At 46.4% G+C, this 12,871-nt stretch overlaps 1 protein-coding gene across 1 annotated transcript in view; it reads right to left on the minus strand.

The window, feature by feature from the left end:
* LOC125454312 (unconventional myosin-X-like) overlaps positions 1-12,871 on the minus strand; it is a 286,482-nt gene that overhangs the window by 238,007 nt on the left and 35,604 nt on the right. Inside the window, exons 4-8 of the mRNA XM_059647628.1 lie at positions 9,485-9,672; positions 8,768-8,902; positions 7,682-7,806; positions 7,215-7,228; positions 158-242 (exon numbers count right to left, since the gene is read on the minus strand). Of these exons, the coding sequence (XP_059503611.1) occupies positions 158-242; positions 7,215-7,228; positions 7,682-7,806; positions 8,768-8,902; positions 9,485-9,672 (547 nt within the window). The remainder of the gene's footprint in view (positions 1-157; positions 243-7,214; positions 7,229-7,681; positions 7,807-8,767; positions 8,903-9,484; positions 9,673-12,871) is intronic.

The raw sequence follows: 12,871 nt of genomic DNA on the forward strand, positions 1-12,871 counted from the left end.
AAGAGATGGAACAGATGTGAGGGGGTCCTTTGAGCCCCTGGAATTTGGGAATTCTCTGGGCACTGATACCAAGGGTAAGGGAGAGTCTGGCGGTCTTTGCTGGTTTGTCCCATGGTGAAGGCCATTCTCACGACCCCAGGTCACATTCCTTGCTCACCTTTCTGCTGTGAGTCAGTTCCAGCCAACAGAGCATAGAAGATGTGGTAATTCCTTTCAGCTGGATTCTGTCTGACCACTCGGTTCTGGAATAAATTTCACAGTCATCAGAGTCTGTGGGAAAACAGAGCACCCCCTCCCACATGTTCGCACACCCCAATCCACCTCCCCCAATCCCACACAGAGGGATATAGGACATTGGTCAGCAGGAGGGGAGAGACACTGGTACGGGGATGCCACAGGGAAAGGGTCTCTGGAGGTCACTACAAGGAGTCACCATAGGACTGGAGTAACCATGGACCAAAGTTCACCTAATGTTAGTACAGGTCAAGATTTAGAGCTCAGCAAGATGACACTGTAGGGTGAAGGGTCAGAGCAGAATTAGGAGTGAGAGTTAGCAATAGAGGACCAAACATCTGGCCAGAGTGAGGGTAGGGCCTATTAGGGGCAGTGAAGGGAACTTGTGCCTGGAGTCAGAGCAGGTAGGGGAGATCCCAAATGAATACTTTGCTTCAGTATTCACCAGTGAGAGGAACTTGATGTTTGTGAGGACAGCGTGAAACAGGCATATATGCTCCAACAGGTTGATGTTAGGAAGGAGGATGTGCTAGAAATTTTGAAAAGCATGAGGATAGATAAGTCCCCTGGGCCAGGCGGGATATACCCAAGGTTCTACAGGGAGCAAGGGAAGAGATTGCTGCCCCTTTGGCAATGATCTTTGCATCCTCACTGTCCACTGGAGTAGTACCAGATGATTGGAGGGTGGCAAATATTATTCCCTTATTCAAGAAAGGGAATAGAGATAATCCTGGAAATTATAGAGCAGTCAGTCTTACGTCTGTGGGCAGCAAGGTTTTGGAAAGAATTCTGAGGGATAGGATTTATGAATATTTGGAAAAGCATAGCATGATTAAAGGGAGTCAGCATGGCTTTGTGAGGGACAGGTCATGCCTTACAAATCTTATTGAGTTCTTTGAGGAAGTCACGAGACAGGTTGATGAGGGTTGAGCAGTGAATGTGGCATACATAGACTTCAGCAAGGCATTTGATAAAGTTCCCCACGGCAGGCTCATTCATAAAGTCAGGAGGTATGGGATACAGGGTGATTTGGCTGTCTGGATTCAGAATTGGTTGGCTGAAAGGAGGCAGAGAGTGGTTATAGATGGTAAGTATTCTGCCTGGAGGTCAGTGCTGAGTGGTGTCCCACAGGGCTCTGTTCATGGGCCTCTGCTCTTTGTAGTTTTTATAAATGACTTGGATGTGGAGGTTGAGGGGTGGGTTAGTGTGTTTGCTGATGACACAAAGGTTGGAGGTGCCGTTGATAGTATTGAGGGCTATTGCAGGCTTCAGCGAGACATTGACAGAACACAGAGCTGGGCTGAGTCATGGCAGATGGAGTTCAACCTGGATAAATGCAAAGTGATGCATTTTGGAAGGTCAAACTTAAATGCTGAATATAGGATTAAAGGCAGGATTCTCGGCAGTGTGGAGGAACAGCGGGATCTTGGCGTTCAAGTGCATAGCTCCCTCAAAGTTGCCACCCAGGTGGATAAGGTTGTTAAGAAAGCATATGGTGTTTTGGCTTTCATTAACAGGGGATCGAGTTTAAGAGCCGCGAGGTTATGCTGCAGCTCTACAAAACCCTGGTGAGACCACACTTGGAATATTGTGTCCAGTTCTGGTCGCCCTATTATGGGAAAGATGTGGAGGCTTTGGAGAGGGTGCAAAGGAGTTTTACCAGGATGCTGCCTGGACTGGAGGGCTTGTCTTACGAGGAGAGGTTGACTGAGTTCGGACTTTTCTCTCTGGAGAGAAGCGGGAAGAGAGGTGACCTGATCGAGGTGTACAAGGTAATGAGAGGCATGGGTAGAGTTGATAGCCAGAGACTTTTTCCCAGGGCAGGATTGACTGCCACGAGGGGACATAGTTTTAACGTGTTAGGAGGAAGGTATAGAGGAGACGTCAGCGGGAGGTTTTTCACCCAGAGAGTTGTGAGCGCATGGAATAGTTTGCCAGTGGTAGTCGTGGATGCAGAGTCATTAGTGACATTTAAGCGACTGCTGGACATGCACATGGACAGAAGTGAATTGAGGAGAATGTAGGAGAGGTTATTTAATTTTTGGAATAGGATTATTCCACGGCACAACATCGTGGGCCGAAGGGCCTGTACTGTGCTGTACTTTTCTATGTTCTATGTTCTATGTCAGTCAGTCTTACTTCTATGGTTGGCAAATTATTTGAGAGACAGTATTTCTGATTATTTAGAAAAGCATAGTTTGATTAGAGATAGTCGGGCTTTGTGAGGGGCAGGTCATGCCTCACAAGCGTTACTGAATTCTTTGGGGATATGTCAAAACACATTGATGAAGGTCGAGCAGTGGATGTGGTGTATATGGATTTTAGCAAGGCATTTGATAAGGCTCCCCATGGTAGACTCATGCAGAAAGGAAGGATGCATGGGATTCAGGGAAATTTGTATGCCTGGATACAAAACTGGCTGTCCAATAGAAGACAGAGGGTGGAAGTAGATGGAAAGTATTCAGCCTGGAGCTTGGTGACCAGTGGTATTCCACAGGGATCTGTTCTGGGGCCTCTACTCTTTGTGATCTTTATTAAAGACTTGGATGAGGAAGTGGAAGGCGGAGGTTAGTAAGTTTGCTGATGGCACAAAGGTTGGTGGAGTTGTAGACAGCATGGAGGGCTGTTGTAGGTTGCAACAGGACAGTGACAGGATGCAGAGCTGGGCAATGAAGTGGCAGATGAAATTCAACTCAGAAAAGTGCGAAGTGATTCAGTTTGGAAGGTTGAATTTGTATGCAGAATACAGGGTTAATGGCAGGATTCTTGGCAGTGTGGAGGAACAGAGGGATAGATCAAAGTTGCTGCACAAGTTGATTGAGTTGTAAAAAAGGCATATGGTATGTTGGCTTTCTTTGGCAGGGCAATTGAGTTTAAGAGTCATGAGGTTATGCTGCAGCTCTATAAAACTCTGTTAGACCACACTTGGAATATTGTGTTCAGTTCTGGTCACCTCATTATAGGAAACATGTGGAAACTGTGGAGAGTGTGCAGAGGTGATTTATCAGGATGCTGCCTGGACTGGAGAGCAGATCGTATGAGGAAAGATTGAGCGAGTTAGGGCTTTTCTCATTGGAGTGAAGAAGGGTGGGAGGTGACTTGATAAAGGTTTACAAGATGATGACAGGCATAGATAGAGTGGCTAGCCAGAGACTTTTTTCCCAGGGCAGGAATGACTATTACGAGGAGGTTTAATTTTAAGGTGATTGGTGGAAGGTATAGGGGAGATGTCAGAGGTAGGTTCTTCACACAGAGAGAGGTTGGCGTGTGGAACGCGCTGCCGGCAGTGGTAGTAGAGTCAGATATATTAGAGACTTTTAAGCGACTCTTGGATAGGCACATGGAGGATAGTAAAATGTAGGATATGCAGGGTAGTTTGATCTTAGAGTAGGATAATAGGTCGGCACAACATCGCGGGCTGAAGGGTCTGTATTGTGCTGTACTATTCTATGTTTTATGTTCACCAGAAGGTGATCACTAGGCTGTGAGTCACACTGCAGGGTAAAAAATGATTAAATTGAGGTGGATCACCAGAAATGAGAACACACAGGAAATTATCCCCAATTCAGACAAGAGAATTCTCTCTTCATGATCAAAGGGAATAAAATGGCATTTTAAACTGTCAGAGAGGTTAAAGGCCCACATCCCAAAGCAGTCACAACTAACTTCAGCCAAAAGAATACTTTCCAAAGATGGAGTGCAGGGAAGGTTACTGGACTAATTCATGGGATGGCAGACTGTCCCACAAGTGATAGAGGAGACTGGTTCTAGATTCTCTAGAATTTTGAGAATTGTGAAGTGATCACACTGATGCATGAAACATTCTTCCAGGGTTCAACAGGGTAGATGCAGGAAGGATGCTGCCCCCAGTGTTGGCGAAGGGGGGGTTAAACCAGGCCTACAGTCTCAGAACACAGGACAGGCTACTTTGGGCTGAAATGAGGAGGAATTTCTTCACTTGAAGGACGTTGAGCCTTTGAAATTTTCTACACAGAAGGCAATGGAGGCTTGGTCATTGAGCATGTTCAATTTGGGAAGCAATAGGGAGAAAGGCAAAAAGTGGGTAACTATCGGCCAATTAGTCAAACATTTATTACCGGCAAAGTATTGGAATTAATTATCAAAGAAGTCACAGCAGAACATTTGGAAAATCATAATCTAAATCAAGCAGAGAGAGTCAGCACGGCTTCATGGAAGGGAAATTGTTTCTCTTATCAGCAATTTGAGGTAGTCTCAAACAGATTGAGCAGAGTGGAACTGGTAGATGTTTTGTATTTGGACTTCAAGAAGGCGTTCAGCAAGGCACCTTAGAATTCCTATAGATTGAAAGTAGGACAGGTGTGTTCAGGAATTATACAGCGCACTTACAGTTGAAACAGTAGTGATGGAATCCCTATTAAAGGACAGCACAAAAACTAGAAATAAATATATATCAATAAATATAAATATATTCTATATCAAAATATACACAACAAATACTGAAATAAAATGATCACTAGGGAAGGCAGTGGTGGACTGGTAATGTTATTAGACTAGCAATCCTGGAGAAGGCAGGAAAATGGAATAAAGGATTATCAGATCAGCCGTGATCTCACTGAATGGCACAGCAGGCTTTATAGGCTAAATGGCCTACTTCTGCTTCCATACCTTCAGGTCTTAATCAAGAGCTCCAGGCTAGCATTCTTGGACACAGGTTCAGAAAACAGCATAGAAGGTGGCGGAATTTCAATTGAATTAAATTTGGAATTAAATGCTAGTATCACGGTGACCATGAATTGACTGTCATAAAAACCTATCCAGTTCAGTAATGTCACTCAGATAGGGAAATCTGCTATCCTTACCCTGTCTGGAATACACATAACTCCAGAACCACGGCATTCCGTTAACTCTTAACTGACCTCTGACCTCTGAAATGGCACAGGAAGGCTGTGTAACACTTCCTTCTCAAGATCAGCGAGGGCTGGGCAAATGTTTAGTTCAAACATTCACAGGCTCTGATCAGGTTGGGCAGAAAATACTTCTTCCAGGAGGGGAGCAGGAGGTTACAATTTAGAACAAAAGGACAATACAGCACAGGAACAGGCCCTTCGGCCCTCCAAACCTGCACTGACACATTTTGCCTTTCCATACTAAAACTGTCTACACTTACAGGATCTAAATCCCTCTATTCCCTTTCTATTCATGTGTTCATCCAGGACCTTCTCGAATGCTGCTATTGTATCTGCTTCCACCACCTCCTCTTGCAGCATGTTCCAGGCTCTCACCATCCTATGTGTGAAAAACCTGGCTCTCACATCACTTTTAAACTGCAACCCCCACCTCACACCTTGAACCTGTGTCCCTTCGTAATTGACCCCATCTCCCTGGGAAAAAGCCTCATACTTTACACTCTATCCATGCAATTCACCAACTTCTATCAGGTCACCCTTCAACCTCCTGCATTCCAGTGAAAACAAACCCAGTCATACAGTGATACAGCATGGAAACAAGTCCTTCGGCCCAAACTGGTTCATAAGACCATAAGACCATAAGACATAGGAGTGGAAGTAAGGCCATTCGGCCCATCAAGTCCACTCCGCCATTTAAATCATGGCTGATGAGCATCTCAACACCACTTCCCTGCACTCTCCCCATAGCCCTTGGTTCCTTTCGAGATCAAGAATTTGTCAATCTCTGCCTTGAAGGCATCCAACATCCCGGCCTCCACTGCACTCTGCAGCAATGTCATGCTGAAATTGGTGCCTACTCAGCTAGTTCCAATTGCCTACACTTGGTCCATATCCCTCTTGTACCTGCCTCAACCACTTTCCCTGGCAGTCCATCCCATATACACATCATTCTCTGTGTGAAGAAGTTGCCCCTCAGATCCTTCTTAAATCCATCTCCCTCTCACCTTAAACCTATGCCCTCTGGTTTTCAATTCCCCATCCCTGGGAAAGAGGCTATATGTGTTCATTCTATCTACGGCTTTCCTATCCATCCTATCCATCCTTTCTTCACAGCTAAAATCCTCTGTCCCCTCTCCAAAGCATCCAAGTTCCTCTGCTAGTGCGGTGACTAGAGCTGTACACAATATTCCAAACGTGACCTGAATAAAGTTCTACAAAGCTGCAGCATAACTTGCCTACCCTTGTGCTCAATGCCCCTTCCAATGAAGGCAAGCATGCCATAGGCCTTTTTTACCACCTTATCTACCCGTGCTGCCATCTTCAGTGATCTGTGGACCTGTACACCCAGATCTCTCTGCATATCACTAATCCTAAGGCTTCCGGCATTTACTGTATAATTTCCACCTGTACTTAACCTTCCAAAATGCATCTCCATCTGCCATTTTTCTGCCCAGGCCTTCAACTGATCTACATCCTGCTGTATTCTCTGACACTCCTCCTCATTACCCACAACTTCACCAATCTTTGTGGAGTCTGCAAACTTACTGATTAGATTAGCGGTGTTTTTCTCCAAATCATTCATGTCGAGCACAAACATCACAAGACCCAGCACTGATCCCTGTGGAACACCACTAGTCAGAGCCCTCCATTCTGAGAAGTATCCTTCCACCGCTACCCTCTGTTTCCTATCACTGAGCCAGTTCTGTATCCATTTTGCCAGGTCACTCTGATACCATGTGACTTGCACTATGTACCAGCCTGCCATGAGGGACCCTGTCAAGGCTTTACTGAAGTCCATTTAGAGAACATCACCCACTTTAAGCCTGGATCAGGGGTACTGTCAAGAAGCACTTTTTCACAATACAGGTCATTGAAATCTGGATCTCTCTCCACTGTAAATCTGTTAAGGCTCGGATCAACTGAAGCCTTTAAGATGGAAACAAACAGATTCTTTTTGGGTGAAGGGAATCAGAAAGAAGGCAGCTGGGCACCAATTCCTACAATCAGACTGAATGGTGGAATGGATCCAATGACTCAGTGGGCTGAATGGCCTCCTCTTGTGCTGTGCAACACTAAGTGGAGGGAGCTCACCTTTTCCAGTAAATCTGAATCAGAAGTTAAGGATTTTAAAGGGTCATCTGTACATTTAAAACATTTTCTGCTGGGAGCTGTTAGCTTGGAGGTCTTAACATTCTACGGTCATAATCAAACAAACTCCAGACACTTATCTCAACCCTAAACTCCAAACGCTCACCCAATTCCAAAACCCAAACATTTACCCAATCCCAAATTGCAAATATTCACCACAATCCCAAACCCCAAACATTCATCCCAATCCCAAAGTCAAACCCTAACCCAATTCCCCTCAGCTACTGGCTTTCAATTGACTCACAATCTTCTCAGCCCAAACTCTACTGTTAGCTGTCTCGCTATTAGTACATTGCTGCCATGGGGACATTTGTACAGTCAGTGTGCAGGACCACTGGAATGACTGGGTCATTGACAAAGGATAGTGGGCAGATATAGAGCTTTCAGTCGCTCCTTGATCAAAAGGATACAATCAACAATGGCACCTCCCTGAATGTTTCCATTCTGAGAAAAGTGAAGTTGGATGAATTTCCCAAATCGGCTGGAGTTGTTGTTGTAAACAGTCTTGGCATTCCCGAAAGCTTCCATGACTGGGCTGCAGAGAAAGATTATCAACATTAATGGTGTACCTGAAACCTGATGCCAATTTTCCAACTCGCACAAAGTCCCGTTTCATGGTCAATCCAACATTCACTAACGCACTTTGGCACGGGTCAACCAGCATCTGGATTTTAAAATTCTTGTCTTTGTTTCCAACCCATCAATGTCCTCACCCCCTCCTTACCCTTGAAACATCTCAAACATCACATCATTCAAATCCTAAAATACTGGCTGTTCCACATCCGCTGATTTAAATCACTCCACTATTGGCACTGCGACCTGGGGTATCTGGGGCCAGAACCCTGTCTCCTCCTGTCTCTCCTACCCCAGCAAGAGTCCGTGTGTGTGGGACTGTATCCCAGCGAGAGTCCGCGTGTGTGGGACGGTACCCCAGCGAGAGTCCGCGTGTGTGGGACGGTACCCCAAGGAGAGTCTGTGTGTGTGGGAGTGAACCCCAGCGAGAGTCTGTGTGTGTGGGAGTGAACCCCAGCGAGAGTCAGTGTGTGTGGGAGTGTACCCCAGCGAGGGTCAGTGTGTGTGGGACTGTACCCCAGTGAGAGTCAGTGTGTGTGGGACTGTACCCCAGTGAGAGTCAGTGTGTGTGGGACTGTATCCCAGTGAGAGTCAGTGTGTGTGGGGCTGTACCCGAGTGAGGGTCAGTGTGTGTGGGACTGTATCCCAGTGAGAGTCAGTGTGTGTGGGAGTGTACCCCAGTGAGGGTCAGTGTGCGTGGGACTGTACCCCAGTGAGAGTCAGTGTGTGTGGGACTGTAACCCAGTGAGAGTCAGTGTATTTTCAATGATGTATGCTTCAATGAGTTATTTGTTTCCTGCTGAACAGTGTTATCTGAAGAATTGCTCTTTTGAGTAATAGTATTTTAATAGCTCTTTCTACTTTGTAATGTTGGACCAAGTAACGAGTTTGTGTTTTCACGGCAAGATTCGCAATTTGCATACCTGCTCCCGAGGATGGCTTGTTCCACGTGTGTGCTCCTCTCATGGGATGAGCCTCCCAACGATCTCTGGCTTGTTACAGACAGAAACTGAAGTAGTAACTTTGTACTCTCTGTCTTACCAGCTCCACTTTCACCACTGTACAGGTCACAGGTCACAGGTCAATGAGTAAAAAATCCAGAAGTTAGAGTATCATTTACTGTCCACCATTTAACTACTTCACTGGTGTAGGTTACAGACGTGGAGTGATTTTCTTGCAAGCTAAACAATCCAGATCGTGAGAGAAAACCTTCAGTAAATTTTATTCTAAATTTTATTATAAATCTGGCAACTCCAACATTGGTCTTTGTGAATGTGGCATACGGCAATCAGATTATTGTAAAAACCTCTGATTTAATACTGTGCCATAGGAAAGGAAACTGCCATCCCTACCTGGTCTGGTATGCATGTCACTCCAGACTCACAGTCGCGTTGACTCTTATTTGGGATTTAGGAATATGGGGAGAAGATGGGCATATGGAATGACGGTCATAGGTGAGAAGATGAGAATGAGGAATGTGGAGAGGTGGGTGGGAAATAGTTGTTTTAATGGCTTTCCTGTTCCTAATTCAAATTGCTTAATATCATTTGTTGAGATCGGTAGACAGAGTTGGTGAAGATTAGAATTGGTTTTGGTGATTCCCAACCTTCCTACTGTGGGACCCAGTGTAACCCACGTACCTGATGAGAATGCACTGACTATCCTGACGTTTCCACAGGCAGTGGTAACACTCATTGGCAATAGCAAAGATGTGCGGTGGAAGCTCTCCGAGCTGGTGTTTGCTGTACAACTCGACTGTGTTGACACTGTACAGACCCTCGATGCATTTGTAGGGATTCACTGCAGTCAGGATGGAACCTATGTTAGTCTGGAAAAAATATTGGATTAGGCTTTGGAAGCAAAACAATGTGATCACTGGAGTGTTTGTCTATCCTGTAACTGGGAATATCCACACTGATATTTTCCCAAAATGGAAATATCTGGCAATCGGGAATTTTCATAGTAGGAATGCCCCAGAATGGGAATATCTTGGGGGAAGCACTAAGGGTGGCTAAGGCACAGAATGAAATCTGGTGGAGGTGGCAATCATCCCAACCCTCAATAATGAGAGAGTCTGGCACATCAGTATAAAAGACAAAGCTGAAGCAATGGTGACAAAACGAGTGGATGGTTCCACTCAGCCTCCTCCAGAGATCCACCATCACAGGTGCCAGTCTTCAACCAATTCAAATCATTCCACGTGAAATCAAGAAGCAGCTAGAGGCACTACTTACTGCAAAATCCACGGGCCCTATCAATATTCCAGAAATACTACTGTAGACTTGTACTACAGAAATTGCTGCACCGTGAGCTAAGCTGTTCTGACACAGTTACAACACTGATATCTACCTGATAATGTGAAGGATTACCTAGATATGGCATGAATACATAAAGCAGAATAAATCCAACCTGGCCAGTTACCGCTCCATTAATCTACTCTCAATCATCAGTAAAGTGATGGAAGGTGTCAGTAACAGCGCTATCAAGCAGCACCTGCTCAGCGACACCCAGTTTGGGTCCCGCCAGGACCACTCAGCTCCTGATTTCATTACAGCCTTGGTTCACACATGGACAAAAGAGGTGAATTCCAGAGGTGAGGTGAGAGCGACAGCCCTTGATATCAAAGCTGCATTCTACTGAGTGTGGCATCAAGGAGCCCCAGCAAAACTGGAACCAGTGGGTATCGGGGGGTGCAAGCTCTTTGGTACAAAAACAGACTTGCTGGAAAAACCCAGCAGGTCTGGGAGCATGTGTGAAGGGAAAAACAGAGCTAATGTTTTGGGTCTGGTGACCCTCTGTTCTGACGAAGGGTTGTTGGACCCGAAACGTTCACTCTGTTTTTTCCTTCACAGATGTTGCCAAACTTGCTGGGCTTTTCCAGCAAGTTTGGTTTGTTCCTGGTTTACAGCATCTGCAGTTCTTTCAGTTTTCAGCAAGCTCTTTTATGGTTGGAATCATACCTGACACATAGGAAAATGGCTGTGGTCGTTGGAGGTCAATCATATCAGCTCCAGGACATCTCTACAGGAGTTCCTCAAGAGTAGTGTCGTAGGCCCAATCATCTTCAGCTGCTTCATCAAGGACCTTCCCTCCATCATAAGGTCAGGAGTGGGGGTGTGTGCCAATGATTATATAATGTTCAGCACTATTAGCAACTCCTCAGATACTGAAGCAGTCCATGTACAAATGCAGCAAGCCTTTGACAATATCCAGGCTTGGGCTAGCAAATGGCAAGTAATATTCATGCCGCACAAATGCCAGGCAATGACCATCACCAACAAGAGAGAATCTCACCATCACTCCTTTGGCATTCAATGGTCCTACCATCACCAAATCCCCTAGTGTCAACATCCTGAGAGTTTAACACTGACCTGAAACAAGTCATATAAATAAAATGACTACAAAAGAAGATCAGAAATTAAGAATCTTGCAGTGAGTAACTGACCTCAGTACTCCCCTAAGCCTGTCCACCATCGACAAGGCACAAGTCAGAAGTGTATTAGAGATAACAGGAACTGCAGATGCTGGAGAATCTGAGATAACAAGGTGTAGAACTAGATGAACACAGCAGGCCAAGCAGCATCAGAGGAGCAGGAAAGCTGATGTTTTGGGCCTAGACCCTTCTTCAGAAAAGAGGGCTGGGGAGAGGGTTCTGAAATAAATAGAGACAGAGGAGAAGGCGGAATGAAGATGGATAGAGGAGAAGATAGGTGGATAGGAGACAGACAAGTAAAAGGGGCGGGCTTGGAGCAAGTAGAGGTGAGTGTAGGTGGGGAGGTAGACGGGGGGATAGGTCAGTCCGGGGAGGACGGACAGGTCAAGGGACCGGGATGAGTTTAGTAGTAGGAAATGGACACCTGCATTCCCCATGCAGATGGCCTAAAGTCTCTCCACTTCTTCCTGTCCTGCAGGCCCGACCAGTCCCCCTCCACCGACACCCTCACCCACCTAGCTGAACTCGTCCTCACCCTCAACAACTTCTCTTTCGATTCCTCCCACTTTCTGAGACAAAGGGGGTGGCTATAGGTACCTGCATGGGCCCAAGCTATGCCTGCCTCTTTGTAGGTTACGTGGAACAGTCCCTCTTCCGCACCTACACTGGCCCCAAACCCCACCTCTTCCTCCGTTACATTGATGAACTGTTTCAGCACCGCCTCGTGCTCCCAAGAGGAGCTCAAACAGTTCATCCATTCACCAACACCTTCCACCCCAACTCAAGTTTACCGGGGACTATCTCTAACACATCCCTCACCTTCCTGGACCTCTCTGTCTCCATCTCAGGCAACCAGCTAGAAACCGATATCCATTACAAGCCCACTGACTCCCACAGCAACTTAGAATACACCTCCTCCCACCCACCTTCCAGTAAAAATTCCATCTCCTATTCCGAATTCCTTCGCCTCTGCTGCATCTGCTCCCAGGATGAGGTATTCCACTCCTGCACATCTTAGATGTCCTTGTTTTTCAAGGACCGCAACATCTCCCCCGCAGTGGTCGCGAACGCCCTCGACCGTGTCTCCCACATTTCCCACAACTCATCCCTCACACCCGTCCCCGCAATATCCGCCAAAAGAGAATCCCCCTTGTCCTCACATACCAACCCACCAACCTCCGGATACAACGCATCATCCTCCGACACTTCCGCCATCTACAATCCGAACCCACCACCCAAGATATTTTGCCATCCCCACCCTTGTCTGCTTTCTGGAGAGACCACTCTCTCCATGACTCCCTTGTCCGCTCCACACTCCCCTCCAACCCCACCACACCCAGCACTTTCCCCTGCAACTGCAGGAAGTGCTACACTTGCCCCTACACCTCCTCCCTCACCTCCATCTCAGGCCCCACGAAGGCTTTCCACATCAAGCAGATGTTCACCTGCACATCTGTTAATGTGGTACTCTGCATCCGCTGTTCACGTTGTGGCCTCCTCTACATCGGGGAAACCAAGCAGAGGCTTGGGGACCGCTTTGCAGAACACCTACGCTCGGTTCGCAATAAACAACTGCACCTCCCAGTTGCGAAGC

This window comes from Stegostoma tigrinum, chromosome 7 (assembly GCF_030684315.1).
Source record: "Stegostoma tigrinum isolate sSteTig4 chromosome 7, sSteTig4.hap1, whole genome shotgun sequence".
Lineage (NCBI taxonomy): Eukaryota > Metazoa > Chordata > Chondrichthyes > Orectolobiformes > Stegostomatidae > Stegostoma > Stegostoma tigrinum.